The sequence below is a fragment of the Phasianus colchicus genome, chromosome 4, assembly GCF_987193195.1.
Source record: "Phasianus colchicus chromosome 4, bPhaCol1.hap1.1, whole genome shotgun sequence".
NCBI lineage: Eukaryota > Metazoa > Chordata > Aves > Galliformes > Phasianidae > Phasianus > Phasianus colchicus.
Genome location: NC_143439.1, coordinates 61,796,329 through 61,808,613, shown reverse-complemented (window position 1 = coordinate 61,808,613; position 12,285 = coordinate 61,796,329). Strand labels below are relative to the sequence as shown.

The window sequence follows — 12,285 nt, the reverse complement described above, 5'->3', positions numbered from 1 at the left end:
ATGTAATTTGGGGACTGTTTTTCCATTTCTGAAACCACCTGATCATGCAGCCAGACATTCCTGTTTGGTGGTGCACTGACGTGAAGTTGCCTCAGCTGTGGTGCAGGCATGGTGTACATCGAACCACAGTGGGGTGGACTAACAGGGTCTCTGCATCTGCCTTTGTCTGCCTATGAATATATACTCCATGATACAGCTGTTAGGTATTTTTAATTTTTAAATAATAATGCTAAAATTCTAAGAACAAAAATTTAGAGTTTTCTGTTGAGAATGTTAGTTAACAGACATCCAGCATTATTTTAATAAATTTTTATTTTATTTGGCTACCTCTCTTCCTCCCAGAATACCCCTGTAATTTCTTATTCCAGTTGCATGCAATACTAGCAGAACACCAAAGCCTGCCTAGAATTTCAGATTTATGTAGTAATATGAATAAAATTTACCACTGACGCGTAACACACATCTCAAAATGTGAATCATAAGCATTAATCTCTTATACAACAATTATGATTTTGTATTTTACTTCTGCAGTCTGGCCTCATTTTGTAGGGAAACAGTCGTTGAAAACACTGACCATCTAGAGTCTGCTATGGATATGTATCTCCTCTGCATACAGCAGGTCTCTTCACTGTTAAATATTCAATCCAGTTCACTTGGATGCATAATGATGAAGGGATATCTTCAAATATACCACGTGAAACCAAAACCAAATCAATACAAACCTGCTTGCTGATGTGGCTGAGTTTCCAATCAAAGGCTGTCTAAATACTTGCAAGTGTCCTCTATCTGCACCCTGCATAATCCCTTAATATGAACTTTAACCAAAAGGAAGCAAGTTCCAAGTTTGCACTGATTGATTTCTAGTATTTCACATTAGAATTCTTGCTTAGAAAACAAGTTGAAAGCACATAGATGCTTTCTCTGAGTAACATAATACAGAGTTGACTCTTGGCAACCTGATTACTCAGGGAGACAAAGCTACAACTTGATTTATACAAACTGAAGTCATTTAGTTATGACAGATTTATGTTTCAGGCCTTGTGTTCTTCATATCTGCTTTGAAGGATGCAGTTGCAATGACTCAGTCGATACCTTATACAGTCAATGTTTGCTACTTCTTATTTTCTCCCTGTTCCTAAATACTTTTTATTAAAAAACATTACTTCTGCCAATCTTTTGTAACTACCACTGCCAGTCCCATCACCAGACAGATAGAAATAGAAACAAATATTGTCTTAAGTGATTAGGACAAATGTAAGAATGATTGCCCATGCAGATCCCTGGCTGCACACACTAGGGCCTTTCACACAAAATTCAACATTAAAAGCTCAATGAAATCCTCTTTCCATTTCTCTCCTCTGGGGCATAACACCTCTAAAACCCACTCTTTCACCTGACACTTGAATAGGCAGGAACTTGCTGCACTTGACATTAATGGCTACAGCAATGATTGATTGCTCATGTGGGATTTCATGATAAGAACAGAACTTCAGTCCCCAGAGAACAGCTGCCCTACCCAAATACACTCATTTTTTATTTTTATGTTTTCACCTTACATGAAAATGGAGAACCAATATCTAAAAATAAGAGTGATAGATATAGCACAGCATCCACGTATTCCATTTCTAAGGCTCCAGACAAAATGACAGTGAAAACACGCTCGACCTATTTTTTCTAGAAATTACTGATTCAAGACTTACTGTCCTGGGTTATATTTGTGTTGGCATAGACTGCTGATTCACAATCTATTCTTCACTTACGTATCACTAAATCAAAAGGAACTCAACTGGTGCATAAGCCTTGAAGACCAAAAAGAATAGCGAGAGAGCCAGAAGAAACCCAAATTGCAGAATTCTTTCTTCTGGACCATTACCACATTATTTACTTTTTTTTTTTTTTTTAATCTTTTTTAAGAGTAATTTCCATATATAAAACCAATTACATGACATGTGGGTGTTCAATGTTTTGCTGGGACAGCTTATAGAATTCTATTTCTAGAGTTCTCTGCATTCTCACCCACAGACATACTAAGAACTAACAAAAGTACTTTCAAATGTTAGGCATTATCAACACCACTTCAATAGAAATCTCCACACTGCAGCAATGGTTGGTGATAGTTTGAATGCAGCAGTAAAACTGGTCATGGTAATCAAAATTTTCTTAATTTTCAAGCAGAAGAATTTGATCAAAATTCAAACTTTTCACAAAGTAAAACTTTCAGCTAGTACTTATGAAGAAATAATCATTTTTAAAGTATTGATACAAAATGAAGTATTTTGTTTTTAATTGCACTGATACTAAACAGAATTTTTGAAGTTCATTTCAAATCCATATGTCATGACTTTCCTTTGAAAAATTTAAACAAGCTTCTCAATGAACAATGTCAGAGCATTTGTTTTCAGTATTTCCACACGGAAGCTAAAAAAAGTGTTGTTTTTTTTTTTTATTTTTATTTTATTCTTCCTTATGTTTTGATTTTTCCTTTCAACTTGAATGAAAAAAAAAACCAAAAAAGGAAAAGAAACAAATGTCTAGAATACGTAAGTTTTACAGTCATCTTTGCATCCGCTTGCAGACTTTGACCCTTTTGTTTTTGCCTGCTAAGTTGCTAAGGGAAGAAAAACTTCTATGAAGGATTAGTCAACTTTCTTGTCCAAAAGTACAAATGAAATAAATTGGGAAAACAGCTGGGAAGGGGGAAAAATATGCCACACTAAATCACAGATGGATGAAAATATTCTGTGCTGCTAAAACAGAAATGATAGCATACACTTTACTTTCCTGTGATATCAATAATCTTTCCATTAGTTCCACTATAATGAAAGACCAAATTCCATACGTTAAATCTGTAAAAACACTTAATGGAAAGACTAGAATACTTGAAAAGCAAATAAAGCCTAGAAGATTATTTAAATATATTGCTTATAAACCTACAGTATAAGATCTGAACATAAATAGTTTAAACTACTGACCTTCCCAGAATATAAATTCACAAGACATTACATTAAATTCATTGCATTAGATTTTCAGAGAGTAAAAAAAAGTGCTTCTTCAGGAAGCGCAGAAAGATCTGACTGCTGCTGGAGGCACAGGAGCAGGAAATTGTTTTTGAAAAGCACAGGAAAATATTTTGTTGGATATTTGTAGTTACCAGGCTGAAATAAAAGTCCTAGGCTATCCTATCAACCTCAATATTGTGGAAAAGCTTAGAGGATACTGAAGAAGAAAACAAAATGGGCTTGGCACAACCAGCCATTATCAGCAAGGCACATACCGTAATTTATATAGAGATAAGCAATTAATTTGAATTCATTTCACCTATCTTTAATGTAGAAGATGCTACATATTCACAGAATCATAGAATGGTTTGGGTTAAAAGGGACATTTAAGATAATGTAGTTCCAACCCCCACTGCTATAGGTAGAGATGCATCTCTCTCTAGACCAGGTTACTCAAAGTCCCATCCAGCCTGGCCTTGAATGCCTCCAGAGAGGGGGAATCCACCACCTCACTGGGCAACCAGTGTCTCACCACCCTCACAGTAAAGGATTTCTTCCTAATATCTAGTCTAAATCTACCCCCTTCCAGTTTAAAACCATTTCCCCTTGTCCTGCTGCTACAGTCCCTTCTAACAAGTTTCTTCAACTTTCTTATAGGCCTCCTTGAGGCACTGGAAGGCTGCTATAAGGTCCCCCCAGAACCTTCTCTTCTCCAGGCTGAAGAGCTCCAGTTTTCTCAGCTTGTCCTCACATAGGGAAGGTGCTCCAGCCCTCTGATCATCTTCATGGTCCTCCTCTGAACCTGCTCCAACAGCTTGATGTTTTTCTTGTGCTGGGGACCCCAGAACTGGATGTAGTACTCCAGGTGGAGTCTCACAAGAACAGAATCATCTGCTGGTCACACCCAGGACACAGCTGGCTTTCTAGGCTGCAGGCACACGTTGCCAGCTCATGCTGAGTCTTTTATTAAATAACACCCAAAAACCCTTTTCCTCAGGGCTTCTCTCAAGCAATTCTCTGTCCAAACTGTATATGTGCTTGGGATTGCCCTGACCCAGATGCAGGACCTTGCACTTGGCCGTGGTGAACTTCATGAGGTTGGCATGGGCCCACTTCTCCAGTCTGTCCAGGTCCCTCTGGATAGCATCCCTTCCCTCTAGCATGTCAACTGCACCACTCAGCTTGGTGTCATTTGCAAACTTCTGAGGGTGCACTCAATCCCACTGTCCATGTCGCCTACAAAGATGTTAAATAACACCAGTCCCAACACTGAACACTGAGGAACACCACTCATCACCCATCTCCACTTGGACACCGAGCTGCTGACCACAACTCAGTGCAGCCATCCAGTTCATTCCTTATCCAGCAAGTGGTACATCCATCAAATCCATTTTTCCAAGAACACAATACTGGACTCAGCTGAGAGTTCCCCAGTAGCCAAGGTCTGATGAAGCTCATGTTCTTACAGCTCTTAATATACTACATAAACACTGGTTTCTATCCAGCCCTATGATAACTCAGGTGATGAAAGCCCTGCAGTAGTAGAGTGTTTTCTAGAATGACAGAAGAACTTCCACGGAAATGCCATCACACAGCCCTCCATTCTCAGCAGATTCTTTCTGTATTGCAACATCCCATGTGATATTGCACTTAGTAAGGTTAATAGAAGGGGGTAGTGCTAAACATCTGCCCCTAAATTCTTGCTGTTGCTGGCCCATGCAATTCTTGAGGAAAGTCAGAGATCTATGCACAGAAAGAAAAACCTACAAATTATTTCTAACAGTTATAAATGTACAAGCTCTCAGAATTTATTACTCTTAACTGAGAAGAATGTGACATTTATGAAAAAACATTTTTTTGAAGTAAAAAATGGGAGTTATGTCTGTCAAAGTTCTGGGATGCTTTCCCTGATTGTGTCTGAATGATATAAATAAGCATAAGGATTCTGAAATACAGCAAAATACAGACACAATCTTAAGCATGTGCTTGCTAGTGACTTCAATGGTTTTCAGGCTGCGTGCATTTTAAAAGTTTATTTAATTAAAGATTGAGCTGAATGTCTTCCTAATTTACATCCTATGCAATTTTACTTAGAGAGATATGACACTTCTGACCCACAATGTAACTTCTAAGTGATTACGCCATCCGCACAGTAGTTGAGAGTGAAGCATTTTGCCTGTAATATTCCAGCTGCTATGCAGTACTAAGTTCCTGGGTAAGGATATATTTCACAGGAGTGAAAAAGCACGAGGCTGATTCTAATATTTCAGCAAAAAAGGTTGAGACAAACTGGAGTAAATCAGAGTAGCGTTTCCAGAAGCTGTTTTTCTAAAAGTATGGATAGTAAAGAGATTGCAGAACAAAACAAGTGCTTGGAAGTATGAACAACTCGCACGATTTCTGCAAGGACAATTCTAGAACTAAAAAAAAAATTCAAAAGCCATTTAGAAAAGGAAAGTGACCAGCAAGTTATGATTAGTACTGTAATAAAAATATACTAATAATTGATAATTATATGTTTATGCACAGTTTATATTAACACATTGAAGTACAATGTGAGAAGTGGCATTCTCTGGATTTTTCCCATAGAAAACAAATAGATGTCATGTGTGCATATTGACCACTTCTAAAGGTGAAATCAATTAAAAATACCAGCAAAGTTTAATTTTAAATTAAGTTACATGTTTTGCAAATACTTTACTTGCAGGAAATATGTGCATTGGCTTATCCTTAAAAAAAATTCTATATGCTTAAATCACTTCTTAAGCATCTTCAGAAACAGCCAAATATTTGACCTGAAAATAAAACAATTTTATATGTGTATTCTATAGTCACATTCTTCATCAGTTTCCCTAAGTTTATATACGACTCCAGTTAAAAGGTCTGATTCAACCTTTCTCAAAAAAAATGTTATAGATTTTTCTCTGCGAAAAGAATGTTCTCCTCTCTAAAGATCAATTTTACCACTAAAACAAAAAGCAATTTCATTGGACATTACAGTTCTCTTTAATCTTTGGCTCCATAGATCCAGACCTGTAACCCCAATATACACTGACACTCAGCACAGTCTCTGGTGTGGGTACAAATTTGCAATAGCAGATGGAGCTATGCTGACATATTCAATCTGCAAAAGACATGAAGGGTCCTTGCTGTTCTTATCTGCACCTCTGGAAATATCCTTCTTGATTAGAATGAAATGTATTTTCTGTTCATTTTTTAATCTGGAAGGTAACAGTTTTCTTACCAAAAAATATGATCTTTTGAAACACGTTCCTGAAGAAGGACCCATTTTTTCCCCAAGTCAATGGATACATAAACCTACAAAAGAAAACAAGAAAAATCAGGTGAGAGGAAACAGAATGATGTACATCTTAAAAGACAGGTCCTATGTCACTATTAAAATGATTGCATATGAATAAAAGAAATCATTTCCAGGAAATCTCCACAACAATTTTCAGAGTAATACCTTTTCACAGAGAAAATCTTTTAAAACATAATAAATAAAGAATGAAACTTGGTGACAATATCTACTTGCTTACCATGAAAATAATTCATAATTCATTTTGGGTCCCAGCAAAGTTACAAAAGAGAGAGGGTACAAGGACACATCATCTTCTTTCCATCCGCTGACCAAACAAACAAATGCTTATTTTATTCTTCTACCTTTAATTCTACTAAACACATTTAAGACAGGAAGTCACTAGATTAAAAACTCTGCTAAAATAGGATCAAAAGATATTATAGAAATTCTATAGAGATTTGATGAGGAAAGGTGAGAAATGGCCACTAAGTAGAGGCAGAAAGATGGCCTGGAGAAGTTGTCAGTTCCCTCTGAACAGCTCATCCCTGCAAATACTAATGATATGGACAGGTATCAATAGAGTAGACATGAAAACAGTTTCTCCCCACATAAAATGGGAGATAAAACAGTTATTCAAGAATCTCCTTTCTTTATTTTCTTCACATTATCTCATAATGCGTTTCCTCTCCTTAAATAAGCAAATACCTACCATACCTCTATAGAGACATGCTCAGAGCCCCCTGCTGTTTACATACATTTCTTATTCAATCCAATTTACATCTGATAGGCTCTTTTAATATCTCTAATAGAGAAAAATGCAAGTAAAATTGTTCTATTTTGATGTGGGAATAATTCACTAGTTCAGTCACCAACTGTTAGGGAGAGTCTTATGAGGATTAGTAAAAAATGCTTGTTTTACAATTACAAGTACAATGATTAATGTAAAAAACTGCAATGAATTAATCTTTACTAGAGAATAATAGCTACATCACTATGTAAAACCTTAGATAACTTCCCTCAACATAAAGTCCATGGGTAAATTTACTTAAATTTGAGTTAGAACTAAAACATTCTTTTCCCCACTTACTGGGCTTCACTCCACTGCACAATCAGTTAAAGCAGGCAAATCAGCTGTAGTAAGAAACTATGGTCAGGACTCTGACTGCTTACAATAATATTGACCAAATTGATACATAGACAAAAAACAGTTTGGTTCAGTGTAGTGAAAAGACCTTACAGTCTGACTGAAAGGGTGAATGAAATAGGAATAAGAAGGCAGATTCAAAACCAAGATGCATTTTTAACTGATGTGCTATTCAAAATAAATAAAAAATAATGTGTACCTAACCTTAGCACACACTCAGCTTCTTTAAAATGAAGAAAGAGATGCATGTGGGTTTTGCTTTTTAGTAGGTGCATATGATAAAACTGACAAATAAGTTTATAGATGAGGTGGAAACAGTAGTCAACTAAAATCTCTGGCTTCAGAAAACACTTCTAATAGATGCTTCTTATTGCCCATTTAATAGCTGTAAGGAACCACTTTTAAAAGAAATTGAAAATCATAGAATGGTTTGGGGAAAACATACCCCTAATTTTTCCCACCCTTAGAGACTGTTAGTTACCAATTAAAATCCACCATATCCCTGTTGAGTCTTAAAAATCAAAAAGCATTTATCGAGACTCAGTGAATAGCTGATTGTTATTCATTATAACTGAGGTAGCCAGAAAAACGGAGTATAGATTTGAGGCAGTAAATGGATTAGTCCAACTACATTGACTAGATTTGCATTCATTTATTGTGTCAGCCAGAGGCTAGAGCTGCATTTAAATAAAATCTAGGGTTCTGAATGAAAGAACAATGCCGATACTGCAATAGAGAATAAGTAGTAAATCAAATCAGAAGCTGTGAGACAGGCTGCAATGCTCCAGTAGACAGAGAAGATTTGATGATTGCTGTTTACAAAGAACACAATCCCACATTCCTTGTACGTCTGCAAAGAGCCTCTGCAAGACATCATTTGAGTAACAGGAGGGAATGGATTCTCCTGAGTTTTAGATCGTGTCACTGTTTGATATGACTTTATTTCAGTTAATTAACTCAAAAATCCAAAGTATACAATCTCCCCAGGCCAAATTCAGATTAACACCCTCTCTGGATACCTTTGGTTTTAGTACAGTGACTTCTTTGTGTCAAGCCACAGTTCTGATTTTCAAATCCTCCTTTGCCAATATCACTTCATCTTCCTCTTCCTGCTAGGCCAAATATGTCAGATCTTATACAAAGGACATTATACAACTGGGCAGGTTATTTGTACATTTATAGTGAAAGGCACCCTTCATTCTTGTACATCTCAGATAAAGATGTAGGGATTGTCCAGTATGTCCTTACAGTTGACTCTTTTTAGTGTCCTACCAAAACCCTCAGAGAAATCTATCAGATTACCTAAAATGTTCCTACTACTATTGAAAAGTTGTTCTTTATTGACTGATTTGTATTTTTTTGTCCAGTTGAGTTTTAATGTGGCAAGTAATAGTATCACTACTTTGGGAGGCTATCCATGTATAAAATGCCCGAAAACCTCCATATCACATATAAATTTCTCAAAACACAAAGGAAATACCTTGCTTTGAGCTCCTAGCCCCTTCTCTTTTCTGTTAAATATTATTAATGACTGGCTGTATGTGGATGGTCAATGTCTCCATCACACTATGACACTTAAAGAATCTACCACTTCGTTTTTTCACTCATTTGATCTCCTAACTAAACAAAACTCAGGGATTATGTCAATCATCAGAAACACAAGTCAAACTGAAAGTGGCGCTTTTCATAACATTGGCTTTTCACAACTTTCAGCTTTCCTGAGGCATGTTGTTCACATAACAGGTATTCATCACATTTGTAACAGCTAATTGTGTTACAAGTTAGAATTCAAGCTGCTAAGTAAAACACACCATGAGACAAGATACTGTGTTTGGTTTGTCAATCTTTATCATATTAACTCCATCCTTACTTGCAAATGCCTGTGAACACAAACTGGGGATCAGCTATTAACTTGAATACCCCTGAAAATATCCCCAATATAATATATCATATAATATAACATATAATATAATGTAACTGAAGTCAGTGCAGCAGTTGGCTGCAGCAACTTACTCAAACTACTCTCACCAACTATATATAAACCCCTTGTGATCTCTGACAAGGATTGAAATGGACTGGAGTTTGTCTAATTTCAGCTTAAAAAAAAAAGAGTTAAAGTGGAGGTGAGGCAACAGCACTATCAGAACCAGAACTGCAGTGACTTTAAAGCTGTAGTTTGGGCACTGTGAAAAAGAGATGAATGACACTTTTCACAGAGTGTGTGCTCGCTCACTGGTGTTTAGTGGTACCCACCCAGAGAGATGACTTGATAATATACCCAGTAAAAAAAAAAAAAAGATGGCCAAAATATATAAACTACATAATACAACTACTGAACGTGTTATAAATATATCATGAGAGAATTATTCTACATTTCTACAGATTCGGTCATTCCCTAAATACTCTTCTGCTGTATGATTGAATAGTTTATTTTATTTTACATCCCTTGAAAGGCCTTTGAAGGCAGTATTTCAGCTTCATTAACTTTCTACTATATTATAAATTAATGAGCAGTTGCTTATGGTCATTTTCTAGGGAGACGTGCATTTCAGAGGCAGTATTTATTATACAGAAGGATAAATACTACCAATAACCATATCAATTGAAAATGACAGGATTGAAGCTACCGCAAAGCAAAAAATTGGACATGAATGAAATAAATATTCAAATAAGATTTTCAAACACTGAATGTGGCTTCTTTCTGGATAACTGCTTTCATAAACCCCAACATTCAGCAGCACAATGCAAAAGTTTTATATCCTTTTAATAACATACTGTTAAACTTCAAAACAGAGTATGTTCATGGCTTACCTTGCCTTCCTTTGTGTAAGCAAGTACTTTGTCTTCTTCTTTTGGGTGGAAGAGGAGAGTTTCCACAAAGAAAGTAATGGGTTGTTTCTGGAACGTAGCTCCTTCATCTGTGCTTATGAAAAGGCTTTGGTCTCGGTCATTATGGGAAGAACTTACAAGAATGATCTAAAAGACAACAACAACAACACATTCACTTAGAAGACTGTTTTCTGTAAAACAGAAAACAAAGCCTATTCATTTTTTCTTGTGTAAATGTCAGAATTTGTGCATACCCCATCTTTCAAAATTCTGTGGAAAAAAAAACCCTAAAAGGTATCTAAGACATGATCCTATTAATCTTTCCCTGTCCAAATCTATGAATGTGAAAATCATAGAAAGGCTTGGGTTGCAAGGGACCTAAAGAATCATGAATCTCCAACCCCCCCACCGCAGGCAGGGCCACCAACCTCCACATTCGATATGAGACCAGGCTGCCCAGGGCTCCATCCAACCTGGCTTTGAACACCTCCAGGGACGGGGCATCCACAACCTCTCTAGGCAGCCTGTTCCAGCACCTCACCACTCTCTTGGTAAAGAACTTCCCCCTGATATCCAACCTAAATCTTCCCTACTTCAGAATCTATAACTTCCCTTGCAAATTGCACCAAACTGATCACAATTCTCATCTCTACTCAGAGCGACAGCCTTAGATTTTGGTCCTCGTGCAAGGTTCATGATGCCATGTGAGAAAACCCTGAGATAACCTAAAAGGAGTTAAAACTAATAATGACTCATTTTAACATATTCATATAGATACATCACCTCTTCTAGTGAGGCTGCATTCATAAATACTAAATGTAAAAATGTAATCACTGCTATAGTTATATCAGAATATTCACCATGAGGACGAACTATTTTATAATATTTTTCCATTGCTTCAAGTCCTGCTGACATTCTTTGAGTAGAAAGGTATTTCTTTTTTCTTTTTGTTATTTCTCTGCACTTTGATGCAGAAAAAAATAAGTAATTCAGTTATTCACATTTCCTTCTTATGTCCAGATAATACCTTAACTCAAACATGCTAATAGCTTGAGCTCTTCTCTTGTTTGAACATCCTATCAGGCTTTCAGTAACAAAGACATTCTCCTCACATAATCTAATCAGAGTTGCACTCTTCTCATTTTCTTCACTTTTTGCAGTTCACTAACACGTCATAGCATAGTTAAAAAATGCCAATATGCATACTCATTTTTATTGTTTTTCTAGACCAAATAGGCCCAGCTTGCAAGCGAGAAGGTGCCCTTATACACTGATAGCCCAAAAACAAAACAGATTTTCAAAATGCCAGCTGGCTTCTATTTAGCTCACTCTGAAAAAACAATAAAAAAATAATAACAATCTTGCAATCAAAACATATTTTAAATATTCAGCAAATGTTGCAGAAGACGCCACAGAATCCTAAGCACTGCTATATGGTTAATGTAGATTATTAAGAGATAAATGGCAACCAGTTATGCAAACAGCACTAGAATAATATGAATATAAGGAAGTAAATACATTAGAAGAAATGGTACAATTTTTATGTAGTTTTGTTTTGTTTTTAAGTAAAGCCGAAGTCCAAAAAATTAAAATTTCTAATGAATTGCACAGATATGACAGCTGGTCTGGGCTTTACCACTATTAGTCTTGGGGGAAAATATGAATACATAAGAATGTGCACTTGTACTTGAAACACATGCAAAGTTTCACAAATTTCTGCATAGTTTTTGTCTCTAGAATGAAGCACATATTGACATACATTGCTGAAAAAGAGACACATATACTTCACGGTCCACATAAAAACCCCATGCTATAGCATTCATTAAGCCATATCTGTGGTGATTAGCTGTGTGACTAGGTTAGTAATCTTTCTAGGATTTTCTATATTTTTAATTACGACTTTTCCAAAAGTACGAAGAGATCTTTTTTTATTGTTAGGCTTCTATAAATGATACCTTCACAAGTGCCATCCAGAATGTGCATGGCTTCCTTTATCCTGAGTAAACTCTTCA

General features: G+C 36.2%; 1 protein-coding gene across 9 annotated transcripts in view; it reads right to left on the bottom strand.

The window, feature by feature from the left end:
* The window catches only part of SORCS2 (sortilin related VPS10 domain containing receptor 2), a 564,376-nt gene that overhangs the window by 86,696 nt on the left and 465,395 nt on the right, over positions 1-12,285 (bottom strand). For all 9 annotated transcript variants that reach the window (XM_090139694.1, XM_090139696.1, XM_090139695.1 and 6 more), the window contains 2 exons: positions 10,256-10,420; positions 6,244-6,317 (listed from right to left, as the gene is read on the bottom strand). In XM_090139694.1, the coding sequence (XP_089995820.1) occupies positions 6,244-6,317; positions 10,256-10,420 (239 nt within the window). The remainder of the gene's footprint in view (positions 1-6,243; positions 6,318-10,255; positions 10,421-12,285) is intronic.